The sequence below is a fragment of the Ostrea edulis genome, chromosome 6, assembly GCF_947568905.1.
Source record: "Ostrea edulis chromosome 6, xbOstEdul1.1, whole genome shotgun sequence".
Taxonomy (NCBI): Eukaryota; Metazoa; Mollusca; class Bivalvia; order Ostreida; family Ostreidae; genus Ostrea; species Ostrea edulis.
The window spans coordinates 61,191,115-61,215,382 of NC_079169.1; the positions used below are offsets into that span (position 1 = coordinate 61,191,115).

General features: G+C 35.1%; 1 protein-coding gene and 1 long non-coding RNA gene across 2 annotated transcripts in view; one reads left to right on the forward strand and one right to left on the reverse strand.

Moving 5' to 3' along the window:
• The first annotated feature begins 1,195 nt into the window (after window positions 1-1,195).
• Window positions 1,196-24,268, forward strand: part of LOC125646398 (uncharacterized) — a 33,510-nt gene continuing 10,437 nt past the window's right edge. The window contains exon 1 of the mRNA XM_048872644.2: window positions 1,196-3,036. Within this exon, the coding sequence (XP_048728601.2) occupies window positions 2,932-3,036 (105 nt within the window). The 5' untranslated portion in view covers window positions 1,196-2,931. The remainder of the gene's footprint in view (window positions 3,037-24,268) is intronic.
• LOC130046876 (uncharacterized) lies at window positions 13,123-14,253 on the reverse strand. The gene is made up of 2 exons (XR_008795925.1): window positions 13,973-14,253; window positions 13,123-13,878 (listed from the first exon to the last, which is right to left on the reverse strand). It is a non-coding gene; the product is annotated as an uncharacterized LOC130046876 (long non-coding RNA).

Consider the following 24,268-nt stretch of genomic DNA (forward strand, 5'->3'; position numbering starts at 1 on the left):
TTATCGAATATGAATGACATCCTTTTCGAATATGAATAACATAATTATCGAATATAAATGACATGATTATCGAATATGAATGATACGATTATCGAATATGAATCACATGTTTTTGAATGTGAATGATAAGATTATCGAATATGAATCACATGTTTTTGAATATGAATGATAAGATTATCGAATATGAATCACATGTTTTTGAATATGAATGAAAAGTTTAGAATATGAATAACAATTTATTGAATAAGAATGACATATTTTTGAATATGAATAACACGTTTTAGAATAAGAATAACATGTTTTTGAATATGAAGGATAAAATTATCGAATATGAATAACAACTTTTCGAATATGAATGATATGCTTTAGAATATAAATTACAAGTTTTCGAATATGAATAAAAAGATTAGTATAATAGTGCAACGTTTTACACGCCATACTGGTCTTTTGAACTTATCTTGTTGTTTAAACAACACTTCGGTATTCTTCTAGAAGTCTAAAAGATTAATTCTATTAGTATGATATGTAACGATGTACATTTTATCTATGTGGTTAATCCTATTAGTATGATATGTAACGATGTACATTTTATCTATGTGATTACATTGGTTGGTTTTTTTTTAGGGAAAAGAAACCAATTTAAAACAGCCACACATTTCGTGTGGATTTTCAGTTTAAATCGTGCTTGTTTTAAGTGCATGGGATGGTATATTACATGTACATACGATCTGTGCTAAGGGTAAAACAGATTGTGACATCATTATTTACCAATATCAAAATGTAGATAATTTCTGCAACGTAAATCAAACCAACAATAAACACTGAAAAGAAAAGGAGAAGACAGCTTTCTGATATGATAATCCTTGTATGTACTTCTGAATTTTCTATTTTCCAAAAAATTTAAAAAAAAATTAAAAAAAAATACAGCCATATTTCGCATAATTTTGTTGGGAATTGCTAGAGGATGAAGATTGATTGATTGTATATTGTTTAACACCCCTATTAATAATCAAACGTCCCCATTGCTGGTGAAGGGCTGTGAAATTTAGGCCTATGCTCGCCACTTATGGCCTTTGAGCAGGGAGAGATCTTTATTGTGCCACACCTGCTGTGATACGGGGCCTTGACTTTTGCGGCCTCATCCGATGACCGTCCCATTTAGTTGCCTCTTACGAAAAGCAAGGAGTAATGTAATAGTATATATGTTTATTCAATTAATGCAACTTTGGGCAGTACAACCCATCAGCAATTAAATGTAACGATAAGATAAATACACAGTTCCACACGTCCAGTTTCTTTCATCGTCGGAAACCCACGGTCGGTCGGTCGCTCTATGCATAGTTCAATGCATAATACATAATTGGAAAGTAGTATCAAACAATATTGAACAATAATAATAAAGGCATCATGCATACACATATCATTAAGGCGACAACTCAGCATTACGTGATGCAAGAGCATAATGAAGATATTTTTCTAAAGCAGCCAGGGTAGGTGTCTGTTGTGAACCCAACAAAGGAAGTAATTTATATCAACTTGGTGATTTATAATAGTATTTTTGAGGGTATTTTCTTAGATAGAAATATTGAGGACATTGAGGGATAATATGAAATTCATACTTAATTTGATGTGTGTCACAACATCACTTAATCTATGCTGCCAGCTCTCACCCTGGTATCTTCCAGTTTCAAAATTTAAAGAGTGCGAGGAAAGTCTAATGAAAGGGATATGTTTCTTTAAATTGTTCTGAATTGGTTTTGTTAAAATATGGTTGGATTCTACAGAAGTCATGATGTACAAAGTACTTACAGAAAAACCTTTTGAAGAGTTTTCCATGAGTGCATTACAGTCTTGTAAATACGTGTCTAGAATTCTATTTTTGTATAGATGAATTTTTCACTCTATCAATGTTGTAATATAATTCATCGTAACAATTTCTAATTATCCTATTACTTTCACCACGCAACACTTTAATTAAACTGATCTGAACATTCTGAAGAATCAAATGAATAACTTTCACTAAATGATTTAACTTTCTAACTATTCTAATGGTCTACTTCGCATGTTTCGATTGGAAAAATGAAAGGATAGTTTATATATAAAAAGAGATAATGTGACCAACATTTATATTTTCTTGTAATTAGAGATAATTGTCTCATACGTGTAATTACGAGACATTTTCTCGTAATTTCGAGATAATTATCTCGTAATTACAATATCTTTTTTTGTAATTACAAGATAATTACCTTGTAATTACGAGATAATTACCGTATCTCGTAATTACGAGATAGTGGAAACTTAAATAATTTTTATATGATACTAAGAGGTTTTCGTCACTATAAAAGCAATGGGCCCTGTACATTCTTTATTAGTGCTTGGAATAAACTTTCAAATGTTGACAGGCTTTTGTCCAATATGCATGCAGTTAATTAGTGAGAGGAGCAAATATTTGTATTGAGATTTATGGGAAGTAAATAGGTACTATTTTACTCTATACCTACCCCTGGGTGCCATAGTCATTGCGTTTCTATATTTTCATACTGTACGTACAACTGTAAGAAATTGTGTGAGTGAAAAATGTTACGTCATTTCCAATTACATTTTCACATCAGCAAAATAAAATGAATCTACATCTACAGTAAAACTGATTGGTAATTTCGTAAAATTTACAGTATGTTTATAGATTCGTAATTTCGCGGAACCCAAATACATATACACAATTTTTTTTGTACACTTCTCCATCAATGTCAACTATTAACCACACCTCCTAAAGCGGATCACATACGGCAGACGAGGTCGTTCATTATGTCTTTCCCAATTTGTATTCACAAGCACGTGTATTTGCAGTATAGCGAATACGCCGTGACCTTTATTCCCCCATGCTGCTGCGTTTGGCTACATGTGTTAAGCAGTATGTGAGCGCATCACACGATGTACAAACTGAAAGGAATAATCGTGGCATCAGTGCTAATTGGATGCATAGTGTATTTGTCATTGTTTTCACGCTACGAAACTGACAAGGTCTTCTATCAGCCAGTAAGTAAATTTATGTTTAACTTCACCAATTTTTGATACACACGCTAATGGTGTTTACCATGTGTTTATGAGTGTGGAAGCAAAATATGAGTGCTGCAAAGTACGAGTGGCATTTTTTGGAAATTTATTCACTATGGTCGATATCTGGAGGCCTCATATCAGCCAGTAAGTAAATTGATGTTGACTCCACCAATTTTTAGGCACATATGTTAGCAGTGTTTGCAAGTGTGGAAGGGAAATGGGTGCTGCAAACTAGGAGTGGCATTTATTTTGGAAATTTATTCACTATCGATATTTAGACGAGATCCGGCAGAACTCAAACATAACCACCATGATAGTGAGAGTTCATGTAATCTGTCAATGGTCTCTTTGTTTTGTTAGCCATTGCTATTTTTAGAGCAATGTACAAGAACTATGTCAGATGACATGAATTTATTATACACTTTACTAGCAAAATGTCAAAGCCTTTTCATTGCACAAATGATATTGTGGGGGAGTACAGCATATTATAGTATACATGTAGGTGTGTAAGGATTTATCAACTTGAAGGTTTTTTTTACTGTTAAAGAGTAGCTTTCCCCTTTTGACAAAATATGAATATTTCCCCTAACACAGACTTCTGTCCTTTTTTTTTCAGAAACTCTTAAAATTCCCAGCATAGAATTCTACAGCAATTGCATCATTTTTATACTGTATTTTCAAAGTCCTTTTCTTTTATTATCACAGTCCAATAGTACACATAACAATGAATAAGTTATCAGTCATTCATACACTTGTAGTCTGCGAAAGTACCCCAATGGGGCGGGGTTCACCCTACATCCTAAAAATCCCCCATAGATATGAAGTTATCGGAACGTATACAATCTGGATGGAACTCCATGTACACTGTATTCATCAGGAAACTTGATCATGATCACATTCAGAAATATGATGATAATGAACACCGTTAATTTGCACAGCATGCAAGAATGGTCAGCTCAGACCCCCTTCGTGATTGATTTTGCTGTATTATGTATGTACAGAATCAACGTGTACTAGTCTATTTCCTTCCCTGTCAAAACAATGAACGGGTCACCGGTCATATTGACCACTGTGTAACAGCATAATGTTCGTGCTCACAGCCCCCCAGTTTTGTTGGGATTGAATGTTGTATTTAAAGTTAATCCCGGTTCATTCAAATACTTATTTTTACTTTTAGAAGAGGTATATACTTATTATTTCATGCTAATCATTTGTGTCTTAATTAAGATCAAATGAAAACCAAATTTATGGTGTTGGCAATACAACTATATTGACTGCCAAATTAACAATGTTTGCCTATCTACAATTATATGTGTATTCCATGGGTTTGGGTAATCCAATATGCATTTATGATCACTGATGCCACCAAAGGCGACACATGCTAAATGAATTATTTTGTCTTTTTTGAATTTATCTATTTTGTAATTTAGTTGTTATAACATTAATATGACTTTAAAATACACGACACTACGGTGCCGAGGATAAAACGACTGACTGCCATTCAAAACACATAGATATATATATATCTTAGAATTTATGGTGTTGGCAATACAACTATATTGACTGCCAAATTAACAATGTTTGCCTATCTACAATTATATGTGTATTCCATGGGTTTGGGTAATCCAATATGCATTTATGATCTCTGATGCCACCAAAGGCGACACATGCTAAATGAATTATTTTGTCTTTTTTGAATTTATCTATTTTGTAATTTAGTTGTTATAACATTAATATGACTTTAAAATACACGACACTACGGTGCCGAGGATAAAACGACTGACTGCCATTCAAAACACATAGATATATATATATATCTTAGACTTGCTCAAGTCTGTATGTTGTTTAATTTTATTGCTTTATCATTTCGTTAAAAAATTTCTGTGCTTCAGAAGTCTAAATATCATTAAACGTCACCAAACATAGAGTCTCTATGTTTGGCATTATTAAAACGTATTAAAGAGAGCAATGATGATTAAACATAGAGACTTGAGCAAGTCTATATATATCTGTACATGTACAATTGACACTAGTCCTTCATTTTAGTAGTTAGGGAGGCGAGGGGCGAGTGTGTCACAGTGGAAACAAAATGCACATATTGTGCAGCTTTACATCCCATTCTAAGCACTAAAATACGGTTTAGTTTGCTATTTCAGTAGAATGGATAGTATTTAACTGTCACCATCTGTGCATTTTGTTTTCACTGACATTTCCATAAAACTGCACCTTTGGTTAAATTAATGAGGTGAAAAGGTACAGACAACAAACCGTGACGTATGATACTGAATATATGTAACACACTCGCCCCTCACGTCCCTGACTCGCATATGATTATATCTGACAGTGGTTATATGGAGGTAATCTACCGGGTACCCGTACACGTTGGATTCTGGGCAATTCGGAGGTAATTTACTCGTACATGTGGGATTCTGGGTAATTCAGTTTATTCCCATGCAGCTGACTCTGATACCAGTTCCAATTCAAAATATTTTTCGTGTTTTGTAGTTGCATAACCTACAATCTAGTCCACATTTATAACTCTGCGTACCAGTATCCATTTAGTAACTTTCAGCTTTCAACTTTTAGACAAATGCCAGTGTATTGTTCGGGGGAATAGGGGTTATATTGACCCAGGACTTTTTATTTACAACTTCAGGATAGCAGTCTTTGTGGTGAACTTTTTATAAAACACAACATATTTTTAGGTCACAAATGAAAATAGTTGTGTTCATTTGTAGAATAATCAAACTCCTTAGAATTTATGTAAGTTTAATGCAGTTGGTAACGTGATCAAATCTTGAAAATCCTTAAGGTCGTTCTAGTAACTTTGAAATTCTACCCCTCAAATAGCTACATGTATCAACTGATGAAGTTTTACTTTGGTTTATGCACGGTTAATAGATGAGGTTTTACTTTGGTTTATGCACGGTTAATAGATGAGGTTTTACTTTGGTTTATGCACGGTTAATAGATGAGGTTTTACTTTGGTTTATCAGAAGTTTTACTTTGGTTTATGCACGGTTAATAGATGAGGTTTTACTTTGGTTTATGCACGGTTAATAGATGAGGTTTTACTTTGGTTTATGCACGGTTAATAGATGAGGTTTTACTTTGGTTTATCAGAAGTTTTACTTTGGTTTATGCACGGTTGATAGATGAGGTTTTACTCTGGTTTATGCACGGTTAATAGATGAAGTTTTACTCTGGTTTATGCACGGTTAATACATGTAGATGAAGTTTTACTCTGGTTTATGCACGGTTGATAGATGAGGTTTTACTCTGGTTTATGCACGGTTAATAGATGATGTTTTACTCTGGTTTATGCACGGTTAATAGATGAAGTTTTACTCTGGTTTATGCACGGTTGATAGATGAGGTTTTACTCTGGTTTATGCACGGTTAATAGATTAGGTTTTACACTGCTTTATGCACGGTTGATATAAGGTTTTACTTTGGTTTATGCACAGTTAATAGATGAGGTTTTACTTTGGTTTATGCACAGTTAATAGATGAGGTTTTACTTTGGTTTATGCACAGTTAATAGATGAGGTTTTACTTTGGTTTATGCACAGTTAATAGATGAGGTTTTACTTTGGTTTCTCAGTAGCGGACTGCTCAATCACACAACTGAAACTCCGGTGGAAGAAATTAGCATCCAACAGTTAAAACTGCTTGAATGCGGACATACATGTAAACTACGCATTTTAGGACAATCAAGGGACCATAAAAATATTATCAAATTGATTTTAGCTTTCCTATGAAAACCACTGCCTTTTTTTATTTAATCAAGAAGTGTAATATATTTTCGGGGTAGTTTTCAATCAATGAAAAATAATGAAATTAAAATTCCCCATACAATACACAGATATTGACTAAATACCGTTAATAAAGTGTAATTGAAAGCAGTTGGCAAGATATATTCGTTACACAAAGTGTAGTTAACTAATATGGAATATACATATACTTGGTCAGTAAATGCAATATTGTTTCAACTGTACACCGTGTAAGTAATAATATGTGACAAGCGTTGATTCGAAACTCATGAATATGTATGGAATGTAAATGTTTGTTGCATTATGAACATGGTGAAGAATAAAACTTTTAAGATATGACTTTTCCCTATCCAACATTAATGAATACATTTGATTTAATTACTTAAGAATATGAAATGCTTTAATTTGTTTTGTGTTCCATTTGCTATCAATATATGCATTTATTTTTTGTTTTGTGCGTGTGGAATTTATGGTGAATAATTAAGGGATGGGATAGCCCGGGAAATGCATTACGTCAGTTGAACAACTGTACACGTACAGTGTATTATACAGGTGCACCAACCAGTTCTAAATAATACAGACACCTTGTCATTGTTTTCACTTGAATTCCACAAATTCTCAAGAATCTCTTTCTTCAACAAAGGTGACATGCATCTTATTGCTGTAAGAGAAACATGCCACGTGTCGCTATTATTAGATCCATCATATTATATATAGACGTAATCATTGCATTCATTTACACGTGATTTCATTTCATCAAATTTATCACAAATCATTATCATCATCGTTGTTATATTGTATTGAGAACCTAAAAAGGACCGGGCAACAGGCATAGCCCATGTAAGTAGTACTCTCCTATCCTCACTGTCAATATATCATCATATAGAAAGAGAGGAAAAGAAGAGAAAAAAAGCCAGTGATTTTTTTTTGGTTTTTCAAACTACCACCCCTCCTTTTGAATTGGGAAAAATTAGCGATATTTTCCTCAAACTGGGAAAAATCACTCATAGTAAATTAAAATGGTAAAGATGCATAAAATAATCAAATTTTTGTTTGAGGTTTATTTCAGATCTGATTTAAAAGCATAAAATAAATATGTATTGGAAGTCACACCTTGTATAAATATCATTAACTTTTTCTAAGAAGCACTTCTTGTCTAATATCATAAAGAAAATAATAAATTATTAATTCACCAGCAATTGTACCCATAATCTTGTAAATAATATATTAATAATCAAGTTTCCAGAATGTCTCTCCTGTTTGTATTTTTCGGATTTTAGTAAAACCCTATACTGTTGGCCACTTCCTGTTATTAACCTGACCCTACATATAATGGCGGTCAAACATGAAAGTGTCAACAATATGGCTTAATGTGTATCTGGAAACTATATACTTCGCTGCATATCTGCTTATATGGATGCCTTCATTGTTTTACATATTCTTTACAAAAGCTTTTTGCATGTGCAGTGGTTTGGAGAAAAAAAACGTATTTACTCTTTGTCAGCAATATACGGTAACCTTTTTTTTTTTTAAATGGCCTAATTTCCCTAGATTAAAAATTGGGGAAAACACATATTAGATATAATTGGGAAAAACTAGCTAATTTTTGTGAGGGGAAACAGCCGAATATCGGTGGCATTTTGGCTAAAAAAAAATCACTGAAAGCAATATCAGCCATTTTGGTGTCGACTTTTTGGTTGCAAAATTGTGATTTTCTATTTCAATGATAGAAGAAAATAAGGTTTATAAAGTTTTTTATTTTTTTTTTTTATTTATTATATCAATACTTACGTTAGAAAACCTATCCAGAGGCTCTGAATGAAGCAAAATTACATTATTGTCTTCCCGTACGCAAATTGCTTTCTGTATAATGTCATATAATATTCAAAAGAACCGAAATCTTATTTTTTGAAATAATCTTAAACTTAGTTTTAATTTGGATAAATTTACATACATGTACACAACTATCATGACAAAACTTTCAGATCGAGAGCTAATTATGTTACTTTAACAGTTACATGGGGCACCATCAGAATTAAGGATAGAGTGAAAAATATGTTGAATAGACAGTGTTAGATAAACCAGTCATATATAGTATAAAAATCTTATGTACATTGTAGATTACATCCCTCTGTTTTTAATTGGCCCCCACCCCCGCCTCTGTCTAGAAGCCATTATTCATATTTACCCCAGGCCAGTAAAATAACACTCCTTACACTCTAAAAACAATGTTTAGGTTTGGAACACTTTTTAAACGTGTTTAGGTCTAAACGTGTTTAGGATTGTGCTTATATCCTAAACGCGAAGTGTAATAAACATGTTCTACCCTAAACATGTTCAGACTGAGAACATGTTTAGCTATGCAAAAATACAGTATCTAAACACAAAATAACATGCTAAACACTTGCTAAACACATTCCTAAACGTCTAAACACAATCCTAAACGTCTATGCGTTTAGGTTTTGAACATGATAAGCTTAGTAACATTGTTGACATTAGTTTTACAGTCTTCATGTAGAATATTCCTGTCTTCTGTAAATGAAATTCGAATTGCAGAAAAAATTGCATGTCAGAATTGCCATACTTCAAACTGCTATAGTGTTCCAGGTCCCGATAGTGACCATAGTGTACATCATACGCCGTATTGCAAGTATACACTGTCGAGGTCGATATCCAAAATTGATGGAACCATTAGAAGAGCCGTCTATGGGCTTCAACCCTTTCCTGTTGGAAATGAGCAGAGTTTAGGAGTATCCAGAAAATTTTATCTGGAATTCCATTTCAACTTGAACAGGTCTGGACACATACATATTGAATTTTAAAAAATAGTGTAATTCATTGTCTCTGGTATTAGACGTGCCTTTAGTGTTAATTTAAACCAATGCATCACTCTTACTTTGCATTGGAACAAAATTCATTTAAATCTTGTGAAAGAGAACATCAGTTGCAATTGATGCCCCCCCCTTTTTTTTTTAATTCAACATGTGACAGTGCCTGTTATGCGAAAACTAGCATATCAAAGACAAAAAAATTGTTGAAGTTGTACTTGCCGGGTGATATTTAACCATGTATAGTTTACTTCTTATATGTGCATAAGTGATTTTTAATGGTTTTGTCTTTAACATGTATCGCGGAAATGTCAACCGTGTTGTTTCGGCAATTAGAATATAGAAATAGACTTGCAATGTAATTTGAGAAGAACCGCCCAAACCCGTGTAGTGATTTTGGGGGGGTGGATTTTTAGTATTTCTGGTCGGGCTCGGAGTCCTCTGAGCCTGCACGTGATTTTCTCTCTCTCTTACCCGCGAACTCTAGGCAATCGGACGTGTTTTAGAAAGTGCAGCAGTGTAGTTATTGTATTTGTTAACCCCTTGCAAGTTGTTCTGTGTATTTGTGAATATATCTGTTTATAAGTGTTTTCCGGTGTTCTTTGTGTGTAGGAAATCACTTTACCCGCATTGTTCGATTTGAAACATCATGGATCCCATAGACCCAGTTTGTAATGCAAGGGATATTCTTGCTAGATTTTGCAATGTTATTCTCCTATAATAGAAGAGAAAGCTACTATTTAAGACTCTTTAATGCTGTGGATTGAGTTTTAAATAGAAGGTTAGCAAATCATTTTGTAATTGAGACAAAGTCAAAACCTAAATACAAGGAGAACTAAACATGTTCAAAACCTAAACACAAAAGAGGTAAACGTGTTCAAAACCTAAACACAATAAGGGTAAACATGTTCAAAACCTAAACATAATAAGGGTTAAACATGTTCTACACCTAAACATTAAAAGAATTAAACATGTTCAAAACCTAAACACATTGGATTAAACATGTTTAAAACCTAAACACAGAAAGTGTTAAACATGTTTAGATTTAGAACGCGTTCAAAACTGTACACGAGAAATGTGTTTAACTTTGTGTTTAGGATCTAAACACCATTTTTAGAGTGTACCGTGGCCAAACGTCATTTTGATACAATCATTCCTACACAGGATTTTAACGCAGAGTGCAACCAATCCCAACGGCAATTTACTGTGGAGAGTGTAGATGTCCGTGAGGAGGGGTTAGAAAGTGGCCCATATTTTTCTTTGTACAGATAACTCTTAAGTATTATATAGCCTATCTTGTGACGCAATGAATTATGGTTTGAATGATATACATGTACCATTCCGTGAGATCCCCTACCACTTGCTCAAACACTTTAACACAGATAGAAGATTTCGTGTAAATTGGTCTCAGTCGTTCGTTTTAGTCATTTTGTTAGAAAACAGAAAACCCCACCTAAACTTCAATTACATCAATGAAAAACGACATCATTACAAATGTATTCCATAAACGTTAGGAAGAAAACTTTGCAATGAAGACGATTATTGATTAATGATAATTAAGATATAACGCTGGATACAACCATTCTATGAAAGAATAACGTAGGATACAACCATGCATTCCTAATATATTGACAATTTGGAACGAAGTATATGATTTTAATGTCTTTTGTGATGTCACAAATATATAATTCATTTATTTTCCTTTCTACGGCTTCACTCGTGTGGTAGGGCAGGCGTTGGCTTCACTTATGCGGTAGGGCAGGCGTTGGCTTCACTCATGTGGTAGGGCAGGCGTTGCATTGGTTGTGCTACTGTTTCATGGGTCAGTTAATTGCTGTAAGGATTTAAATTTTCCTCGTTTAAGGCAAAGGAGGAAAAGGATAAGAGCCACGAATACCCAAATATGGCCCTGTAATTTTGAGTAAAATTAAAGTATCTTCATTCCAAAATACCATCATGGTATGAAATAGCTTAGACTTTCTTCTTTATAAATCCAGTGTTTTTTTTGTTTTTTTCGTGAAAATTCACGCATATAGAAATTATAACATGCAGAACACATAACAGTTGTGTTATTTTTGTAAAAGTTGATAATATCCAACAATATGCTCCAAAAATTTGTATAACCCCCAGGCCTCGATTCAATAAATATTAATGAATTGTAAATTAGTATATTTCATACTGCATAGAAGTTAAGAGTTTTTTTTTTTTTTGTTTTTTTTTTTTAGATCGAAACATGGGGGATAAGTGAATTTTTACTTTTTATATTCTGCAAATAACCGGAATTTCACATTCCATGTACATGTACGATATCCGAATACTTTTCCAAACTATAGGTTTAATACAAATCGTAATATTTAAATATTATAGTTGGGGATTGTTCTATTGTCTTTTTACGAAACCAGTAATTATTCAAAGTTAATAAAATATGATTATTTCAAACAATATTATTGAAATAAAACCGGATCCGCGCCATCGTCGGAATCGGGCTACGTACATCAATCGATTTTGCCCCCAAAATTTCAAATAGATTACATGCTCAATTTATGAACTTGAATATATATGTAACCATGTTAGGGATAGTTACAAAAACCTTGCTCTAGTTATCAGTTTTAGTTATTTGATTAAACAATTACGAAGCTAAGTCTTCCAATCCACTCCAGATACAATCGAGATCCACCCATCGTCTGCGCCGCGCCTTTACTTCCACACATTTTCTTTATACGTTATCACACTATATATATTTTTATTATCTGAAGACCGTTGAATTTAATAAATATCTGGCTTCACATGTTTCATCTCCGTGCATTCAGTTTTCTTGGCACTGATAAGCCTGTTGAAATCGCTGTCGCAGTACATAAAAAGACTTCGAGAGCCGAGGGGTGCCTAACTCGATAGGCTACTTAGATGTGAAGAAATATTGGCCTATCCCGTATTGTTTAATGATTTCTAAAGTTAATAGTACAATATATGGGTACCAGACAAAAATTAGGCGTCCACATAACAATACAAAGGATAGACTGTAGGCTACAAGGCTCTGAGCTATCTACAACATTCGTTCGGTTGTTTACGTGTCAACCGATTTGGACATACGTCATCGGGTACCGTTATATTTTCTAATATTTACATTTGCCAATGCATTTCCTTATATGACAGTACTAATGAAATCGATGTTCAATTTCGTGTGGCATGAATTTGGTCACGTGATCAGTTTGTTCTTGCGTATGAATACAATCACCGCTTCAAAAGTCATTTCCTGTATTTTCACCTGGCTTCTTGCTTATGCAATGCAGTGGGGGATTTGGATCCCCCCTTCTCGCCACAAATTTAAATAATAGAAATAGTGTGAGTAAAATTCCAGATTGGCACCCAAAATGGCTGAGTATTTTGGCTAATACTTGACTTTCACCCCCCCCCCCCCCCTCGTAAAACCTGGATCCGCCACTACAATGATTGTAAACAAACAAGAATTTCATCAATTTATAAAACAGAAACATTAAACATACCGTTCTCTTGTTTTATTTTAAACAGTTTTAAATACCGTCTGCAACTTCTGCATGGCGAATTAAAAAAGTTCTATGATATTGGAAGCGAAAACATGTAGGCAGAGTTATACATGTAAGCATATTTACTTTATGATGATAAGTTAACCTGTTGTTTCCTGGCAACTTCCATCACGGCTTATTCTCTTTAGAGAAGTCGAGAGGCATAAAACTGTCACAAGGAAATCAACACTTACTTGCTTTTAATCCATTTTCAACATGTCCCCTGTCCCGGGTTTACATTAACTGGTCTTGGGAGCTGTCAAATTAGGGGACCAGTTAAGAAAAAAGCAGGCTGACGTAATCAGAGATGTGATTTAAACCCGGGACAGGGGCATGTTGAAAATGGATTAAAAGCAAGTAAGTGTTGATTTCCTTGTGACAGTTTTGTGCATTACTGTTAAATGTTTGAAAACAAGTTGTCTATTGCGTAAATCCAAGCACATACGAGTCGAAACGTCAGTCGAAGCATAAACCGTCACCGACTCCGGCATTTACACGTTTTCCAGAATCAAAATATGAATGCTTGCGAAGAGAAGTCGATGTAGGCTATGCCTCTCGACTTCTCTAAAGAGAATAATCACGGCTATGACTCGACATGATCATAAGCGAGGCTGGTTTCGAGGCTCGAAAAATTTACATGTTCATGTCAGGGTACCGGTGCGAGTCTTCATTAAAATCCTACAACAGAAATCTCTCAAGTGAACAAAAACTCCGTCAGTTCGTTTTTATTTTCTTTTACACACACTGAAGGTTAATAAAAGATGCAACCTACCTGCATTTTGTCTAAATCTGTCCTACTGTCTTGAATCGTCTCCTGCATGGCTACAACCGCGAGTCCTAACGATGAACATACCGTTGTTTCTTTCCAAAAACCTGACTAAGAGCTTAACGTTAACTTGACCCATCATATCCACCATCAATTCTCTCAGATCCTTTGAATTTCTGTCGAAATCTGTGATCAACAATTGCGTTTTCAACTTAGTAAGCTAGACCGACACCAGTTTCTCCATCGCTGATCGCGACCAAATCACGTCACGGATGTAGTTTACTCCGCTCTTCTTGTCGTCATATCAGTTAACTTTATGCTTTAAATTACCTTTATTTTACACATGTTTCGTCTTTTTTAAACATTTTCAATTAAATATCTATATCTTATATTCGCTTTGATATTGTTCCTAATTTTTTATTCGATAAAACTCTAACGAACTATATTTTATGTTCTACGATCGTTATTTTGGTCATCGGCTACATAATCATGGAAGCTCGGTAAGAACACAAATAAAAATAGAAAATATAAATATAAGAAATAAAATATCATTTTTGAATGTTATTGGGATATGACATGAAGTTGGTACGTGATCAACTCTACTATAAGGCACTTTGGGCGTTATAGGATTTGATCACGTGACCAAATTCATGTCATAGCCCAACAACATTAAAAAATGATATCTTATTTCTTAAATAAACAGTCTTTACGCCCAGCTGATTTGTGAAGTATGTTTACAACCGTTGTACTAAACGTGACGTATTGAAAGTCAAAGTATGATGACACAATGCCCAAACATAGAGTAATTCTCCCTGAGTTTTATCGGGTTCTCGAAAGTGCGATTGTGTTTTTCATTAATACTATAATAATCTGATTTATTTTGTAAGGAAAATAAATTGTATTAAGTAAAATATTACTAATCATTAGAAGGAAGAATTGAACACATTATTAAACCACACTGTCTTACTTAATTTAGTTTAAGTGTTTGTACATGTAACACATGGAGGAAGTGTCTGATAACGGAAAAAGGTTTCCCTCATGCATTTTATGTAAAATAAGAACTAAACCTAATGACAGGAAGAAATGTGAAAGTGTTATGCCAAACTACAAATGTGTTAATTCACCATGGAGTCAACCTCTTGATTGATAAAATTCTTGTTTCTATTTATGTGAAAATAACATCCGCTTAACTTTGTTTGCACACTAACCAAATATATATGCAAGGAGGGAGTTTGGTTCTATTATATGTAGCAGTATCAGAATAAGATTTTTTAATTAATGAATTCGTTTCATAGATGTTATGGAGTTAATGATAATAATTAAGGCATTTTGAAACACATACAGGTCTAGATATTATTGTAATAAATGATCCGGATAGGAAACTAATGAAATTAGATAACTGGAACATATTTTACCTGATGATGAGTTCACGTGAACATTTTTTTAGCCTAATGTCAAAATAAATTATCTCCATATGGCTAAACTAAATGTTCATGTGTTATTCTGTACATGTACGGCTACTTTTGTAACAGTTTCCCTACCACCCCCCCCCCCCCCTCACACACACATCATAAACGTAACTCCCTATATAGCATAACACAAAATAAAAGTGTGAAACATAGGATTAAAATGTTTACTCACTGTCCAAAGTTGTACATGTAGAAACGTGCGTCTGAAATAACGCCGCTGTCCAAAGCCTGTCTATGACTGTTTTCGGCGTGTGTACATGTACATGCGGGACAATAATAACACCCCCAAACAAATAATAAAAATAAAAATCCGTAAACTTATAAAAGACTGTTAAAAGAAGTGATCAATATGCAACATAAACTACATGTAATATTGAAACGCACATACATAGGTCAATAGATCTTATTCGTAAGTCAACGGTTGGATCCACCGTGTTTTCGTGTACATTTTAAGACACCCCCCCCCCCCCGAAAACTATCGGTATGTGCAATAAATGGTTATACAGTTAAAATATTGGGATTGGGTTTATCTTCATGTCATACTTGAATAACAAAGCTAAGTAAAGAGGTACTGAATTAATATTACTTTAAAACTGTTGAATGGTTGCATATAAATAAAAATTAAAAGATATAAAGAGAGGGAAGGAGACAAACAGAGAGAGGAGAAAGGGATGTACGAGTATACTATATAGGTGTGTGTTTTAATATAGAATTAACATAGACAGATTTAAATATGTACAATATTATAAATTAAATTGCACTGAATAGTGTTTTTGTTTCACTTTTATACCTAGAGAACTTTCACGTAAAAATACATGAAACGTTGTAAATTTGTGACATTACGTTGCAATATTGCGACGTCAATAACAATCTGGCCAAAACAATGGGTACTTTGAACGTCAATAACTAAAACAAATTGAAAAGATATCGGAAAAAGGATAACATATTTGAAAAATAGATATTCTTGGCTTCTGTCCCCGAGAATAATATCATGTCCTGACTAATGGCCATTTTTGGCTATTCGTGGCTCTGGTTTTTTTTTTTTTTTTTTTTTTTTTTTTTTTTTTTACATCCATACAGCAATTAACTAAGCTTATATATGGGAAGAGGGGCAAATCTAAACAGTGTCTTGTCTCTACACGTGCTCTGTAGCAGACGGCATACTATGAAACCTGGCCTGGCCTCAATTGGCCTCGCCTGGCCTCAAAATTAATCTGGCTTCTAATTTGGCTCCAACCCAAGCCAATTTTTAGGTCAGGCCAATTGGGCCAGGTCAAGTTTTATAGTATGCCGTCTGCTGCTGATAGTTTTGAACAGGGAGACTGACATGATTTATATCAAATTAAAATTAAAGTTTCTACCACTCTGCTCTATTTGTGAGGCACTGAAAGGATATGTTCAAAATTTAACAAAACTTCATCCTAGGAACTAGAAAATGAACTCATCGGTTTATCAATATCTTTTAAAACATGTAGATTTTAGATCAAATACACAAATACACTGGTACATGTACATATGATACTGTATGCTAACTTTTATTCGCGTGTGAGAAAATTTGGCGATCAAGATTAGCAAGAATCCCATCGTCGCGAATATTTTTCGTCGCGAACCAGTCATTGAATGTCTGTCACTGGTTCGAAAAAAGGCTCGATCGCGACAATTACTCGTCGGGAACCAGTTTACCACAGGTGAATCGCGAAATAAAGAATTTGGATTACAGTATACTAGTGCTTGTAATTTTCCTCTTGGTACCTTTCAATTATGAGAAGGATTGGAGGGGGAATGTAGCTGTTCAATGTGCATTGAAAAATTATTAAGGAACACTATCCATTATGATATTTAGAGACCTACTATCTGTGATTGCCTCTTCTGACATTGTATTGTTCAAACATAAGAGTCCGATTGCAAGTAACTTTAGAGTGGTGGTTGATCAAATGGACGTTTGTCATTATTGTTGAGAGACGATTGGAGTTACATAACTGACATTGGAGATTGTTGCTTAATGAGACAAACATCATGCTCGACATTATTCGAGAAAAAGGTACCGGTAATCCTGCAATACACTATAACAATGATCAGACTGAACTGTCCTAATGAAGTCTTAAGAGTTATTTTCATAACGTTAATCTAGTTTTGTTTTAAGGAATGTGATTATATGTAATTAAAGGTAGTCTTGATTTACCAATGGTATGTGAGTTTAAGTATTTTTCTCACTTTAACAGGGATTTGATTACATGTTTATGGTGTCCGGATAGGGACATCTGCAAAAGCGTGACTGCGCGTTAGTCACAACACGCAGTCACGCCAACAAGCAACGCGCCTTCGCGCTCTCACGCCAACAAGCAACGCGCCTTCGCGCTCTCACGCCAACAAGCAACGCGCCTTCGTACCGTCACGCCAACAAGCAACACGCCTTCGCGCCGTGTTGCTTGTTGGCGTGAAGGCTCTTTGCTTGTCTGCGCGAAAGCGCGTTGCTTGTCTGCGCGAAAGGGCGTTGCTTGCTGTTGTGAGAGCGCGAAGGCGCGTTGCTTGTCTGTGCGAAGGCGCGTTGCTTGTTGGCGTGAGAGCGCGAAGGCGCTTTGCTTGTTGGCGTGACGGCGTGTTGTGACTAACGCGCAGTCACGCTTTTGCAATTGGCTTTATCCGGACACCATACACGTTTCCTTTGGCACAAAAGCTACACTGTAGCTAGACAAACATGCTTGTGTAATATGTGAGTCAACATCCGGTGTAAACAACAACAAAAGCTAAACCCACCCACAAGCTGTCAATCTCTAGTTTGAAATACAAATTTAGCCCCGTTTCAAATTTTTAAAGCCAAAATTAAAACTTCATGAGAATTTATATCTAAAACAGACATGGCCAATATATGCACAGATTTGAGAGGAACAGGTATACCAATTATAAAATTTTAGTACAACAGCTAAAAATAATCTTTATTTTCGCAAAATAATTGCTGCAATCTGAATGATAGAAAACTCATATCTTCCACCCTTTTCACCTATTGACTGCTTTTATACCCAATTGTCGGTCTTTAACTGGTACAATGTAATTATAGGTTTCCGCTCCCAACAAATAAACTCTCATATTTCTAAACTATTTTGCATGTTTTCTGAATAATTGTTTGAACAAGCTGCGGATCAACTCTAATCATTTTGAGCAGTTCGGCTTCCAAATTTTCCGGGAATGACATGGTTGTTGTTTTTGTTTCTGTGTTTATTTTACATCTGCTTTTATAATTCTTAGTTGTTTCAGAGGTGTAACTGACACTACTCCAACAAGTTAGGGCCTCGGTTGACATCCCTTAAAAGTATCTCGCCGTGAACCCTTAGCATGCTGGAGTATAGTATGCAACATTTCAGAATTTCATTGTTTCAGATTTTAGGTCACACGAGTCTGTTCATTAACAATTGAACATTCTTAACTTCTTCTTGATAACTACCATTCCAATTCTTTTCAAATTTGGTATGAAGCATCTATGGAACAAGGCTGACATAAATTGTAAATTGCAGGACTCCTGCACCCCTGATGCCTTTGGGAAGGTGCCAACACTGCCAAAAATGGACCAATTTTCTCAAATCCTCTTCTCTACAACCACACATATGTAAGAAAAACCTAAATGCACAGTGATAAAGAACAGGAAGGCCCCTAACCAAAATCGTAAATTTCATGATCCCCGGGGTATTTAGAAAGAACGGGTAGTCCTTTACTAAAATTGTAAATTTGATGATCCCAGGGGTAAGGATTTTGGTAAAGGTTGACCTACTCCTGCGATAACGATTTTGGCATCAGTGTGAGGCCAAAATCATTTTAGTGATTATTGCCTTTATCATTTGAAAGACTTCTTTATGTTTGCTGTTACGGTATAAAACTGGATATTTAGGAAAAGCAGGAAAGATGTACCAAAATTATGAATTTTGCAACCTTAGAGTTTTTACTTTAGGACAGGTCCAAATTAGTCATATCGTGTTTATGTTACATTATCATGTAGAGCCCTTCATCAGTATAGGCACTTTCTAGGGTATTTATATAATTAAGTTTTAAGAAAACATCTTGTTTTATACTTTTGCTAAACATTAGAATTTAGCTCAGATATGGAGAATAGGATTTCACAGCCTCTGGTACTAGTGATACTTTTAACTAGTACTCAGGTGACTGATAAGGCCTGTGGGCCTCTTGTTATTCCCGAGGATAATTTTTGGAGAATATCGCCATCTAGGATATTAACACTGGCTCCAGTATCAATAATAACATTTGCGATTTTATTGATTCGCACGTTTGTGGTAGGAGTTTTGTGTCTTGTGATGCCGAAAGCAAATTCCCAAGTTGTTGACTTATCGTTCCCACCAAAACATATGTTTGGTTTTGCACATTTTTGCAAAATGTCCTTCTTTTCCCAATTTTTGCACTTTTTACCGCGTGTGATTCTACAGTCCATAATGACCTTTACTTCCGCGTCTGTAGCCAGATTTTAACGTCTGTGGACTACTATTTGTCCTGGTCCCTCTATATTGATTTCTGATTCCTGGATTGAGGTTTAGGCTTGTCGTAATTTGGTTTTGTGTGTGCTGTAATTTTTGTGCTGACCTTGTTAATGTCTCGTGAGATTGACGGATTTTCTTCCATTTTCTCTGCTTGGCTATTAGACATTTCCACTGCTGTTGATAATTCTAATACTTTTCCAAATGTAAGGTCTTTTTCTCAGAGGAATCTTCTTAGAGCAGTCGACTTGCACTTGTCATTAAGTTGTGTTTTGTATTCCCAAAGTCATTAGATATAGCTAGCTTTTGTAATTTAGCACCGTTTCTTTTTCATTTTGTGTTGTCTGATATGACGAAAACAAGTGTCTTTCAAAAGCAAAATTTTTTCTTGGAGCAAAGTAAGTATTCAGATCGTTAATAATGTCATCAATGTTCACACGTGTCTGTTCTCTAGTATCGTATAAATCCTGAACTTCAGGAGCCGCTAAATGCAGTAACAAGGCACTTTTTTTCTGTGCAGTAACTCTAGAGGGTTCCATAATACTTGCACTTCCCATCTTTGTGCAACATTTTAAAGTTTCTCCAGCATGCTAGAGGTTCCCGGCGAAATACTTTTGACTTGGCGCACGAGTAGTATATATGAATATAAAGCAGAATTCACACCTCACCGGATAATGCTAACGCTTAGTCCGTTCGCCTAACTTTGAAAGAGCGTTATACCGGCTTCTCATGCGTCCCGCATTCGTTAAATCCGGTACTTGTACGTTATTCAGACGGTAATGTCCGTTAATCGACCGTTCATTGCCTGGTCCATGTCCAGTAATCGTGCATTTATTATGCGTTTTATACGCTTCATACACCGATCGCAGGAGCCTCGAGCAGCGGCGAGAACGACTTTCATCAACGGATACCAACGGGCAGCATTATGTCACAATTGTTTTTTATCTGTGCGACGTCCGTTTATGCTATGCGGTAAGGTGTGACTGCCCCTGTATGTACATACTTGTTGGAGTACTCCTATCACAAATTGAGGGACACACGGAATATCAATTTCTGAATTAAATCCAAGTTTCCAGTTGAATATAGTTTTCAATCACAAAGTCCATGGTTTGTTTATCTAAAGTTAGTTTCTCCTTAGACAGGTGCTCGTTCTATATACAATATGTACTTTATCTAATAAGCACATGTATATACAACATGACTTCATTGAAACAAAGTCAGAGCGCAAATGTCGAAAGCAACTTTTATTCAATTGCATAATTCTGCTAAGCCATAGAAATTACTCAATTATAGAAGTGTTGAGAGGTTAATAGAGTTTCGGGAGAGTCAGAGCTAATGTTGAATAAACTATCAATTTCTAATGAGTAGCAGGTACATTTCGATACACTACATGTACATTGATAATCATATACCTAACTCGTATATGCAAAATAAATTCTAATTGGAATTAAGGTAATTCATGTATGTGCATATATGGTGGCGATATTTTTTCCCTCTGTAATAAACTAAAAATGAATTCTCCTGTCGCAACTTAGAAGGTGAGCACTGACTGACTTCAACATGAAACTTTTTCCACCAGCAGACTCTTTATCGTACACGTAAAGAAATGAAATTCTTGCTATAGGAAATAGATGATAAATAGAATATTGAGTTATTTATTTGTGATTTTCGGTAGACTAATGAATGATTAGACTATATATGTAAAGAAAATCATACCTAAATGTCATAATTTATAAAGCTGGGCTATACGCTGAGTGAATAAATAAACTTGAAACAATTTAAAGTTTCAACCTTGATGATTAGCAATGATTTAAAAAATTGCCGTAACTTATGGTGTATCCGTTATTGTGTAAACGGAAATGCTATCATGGATGTTAGCCATAACCTTTTACCTGGAGATGTTTTATATTTGCCCTTGTGAAATTACGAAATTGAGATCATATTTGCCTTTCGGTGGTAGACCACTACATGCATTGCAATTAATCAAAATGATGAATATTAGGTTCAAGGAGGTGACATCCTTGATCCATGAAGTATGAGATGGAAGCGCAGGTTTGCACTGACTATGTTATGTCTAACATTTGGATTTATTCATCATGACGTGAGTTTTATGCGATGTCCTCATCCCTTAATTTCGATATTTTGAATCAATATGGCATTCCTGTGAAAATATTTATGAATTATATCACATATTTAGACAATGGTTTAATCTTTATTAATTTTGAAATAATATTTTGCATTATAAATCAATTTCCGAATTCATTATTTATGTAAAAAGTTTAAATATTAATTGACATTAAATAGGAAATCTCTTAAGGGTTTTCATCATAGAGAAAAATAAAGCAGCGCAATGTAAAAAATAGTGGATTAAAATAATCGAAATGGAATTACAATCGCAGAAAAAACATTGTTCATTTCATTTCTGAGAATAGTTTTTTGTAGAGGAGTTTTCTTTAGATACTCAATTATATACCCCGTAAATTTTATCACTATGCCGTAATATTGAAATGAATTATGACATATCGTGCGACAGTTAGGAGGTGCAAATGTCCAGCGAAATGGCGACGTCAGCGTCAAACGCGGCGCACCGAGAAGTCATAAACTTTTGCACGGAACTCAGTTTGTCTCCAACGAAGACTCTAAAAAAAAGTTAGATTTGACAGAATCGCACAGAAATGATTCTCGATCGTTCCCTGGTGTTCAAATGACACATATTATTATCTGAAGGACACCAGGAAAGAGAGGCCGACCGAAGGGAATCAACGAAAAAACGGTAAAATTATTGAATGACACTATTCGGGAAGACAGACGTCGGACCGTACTAGAGATTGAAGAAATTTTGGGAATCAGCAAATCCTCTGTTCACCGCATTCTATCGGATAATTTAGGAATGCATATGGTATGTGCACGCTGGGTACCTCGGCTTTTAATATAGAAACACAATGAAGGATTTCATGTTCATGTTCGAAGTATAAAATTACATGTAAAACAACGCGAGATAATTTTGACTTCGAAAGTTGCGCCACCGAGCACAACCTTATTGTAATATAATTAATTTTCTCTAAAAAGCTAAATGAAGTACAAAGTTGAAATTTTGGGAATTGGTCAGCATTGTATAATTGGTATATATTTCTGAAATACACTTTTTAGCTCAAAAGTTCCACGCCCTCATTTATGGTATATGGCGAAACAGGTCGATAGGTTTTATTCACTGACAGTAAATAAATGTAAACTTATACAGATAAGACGTAATTATTGGACATATGATTTTAAGTGATGATATACATGTATAGTGTTGCCTTGATATTTGATCATAGACACGCGGTAGTGCCAAACTTGCCCCGATCTTCGGAATTGTGTTGAGGTGTTTGATAAAATTAGAAAGCGTACAGTGAATATATTTGTTTCCATATATTCCTGAATTAATGCTTTCTTCCTTAACCATATGCTTTTCTGCGAAATATATCCATAACTTGAGATATTATGCAAAAACGAACCTCGATCATCTATATTTCCGCTTCGTTAGCCTACACCCCTGTCACAACATAGCCTACACCCCTGTCACATTGCCTACACCCCTGTCACAACATAGCTTACACCCCTGTCACAACATAGCCTACACCCCGGTCACAACATAGCCTACACCCCGGTCACAACATAGCCTACACCCCTGTCACATTGCCTACACCCCGTTCACAACATAGCCTACACCCCTGTCACAACATAGCCTACACCCCTGTCACAACATAGCCTACACCCCTGTCACAACATAACCTACACCCCGGTCACAACATAGCCTACACCCCTGTCACATTGCCTACACCCCTGTCACAACATAGCCTACATCCCGTTCACAACATAGCCTACATCCCGGTCACAACATAGCCTACACCCCGGTCACAACATAGCCTACATCCCGGTCACAACATAGCCTACACCCCGGTCACAACATAGCCTACACCCCGCTCACAACATAACCTACACCCCGCTCACAACATAGGGTGTATAATGTGGTTTGAATGAATAAATGAACTTGAGCTTGTCAAAATCCAAACGATCTGATGTCAAAGACTGATGTGAATTCACTTTTTAAAAAAAATCAAATAGTGTAATTTATATTCTTAGAATTTATGGTTTGGGCTGTCTATCATGCTTTATAGTTTAATTTACACGTACTCTTTATATTGTTCAATATCTTTGTATATAAACCTGAACTTAATTCGCATCTGTCTATCTGACTAAGAGGACTACACTGGGGTCGTCTAAATATTGATTATTTAAGACAGCTGAAACTTGGTCTGTCTGACAATATCTAAGGAATAATGAGATCGGTCGAACTGAAGTAAATATTT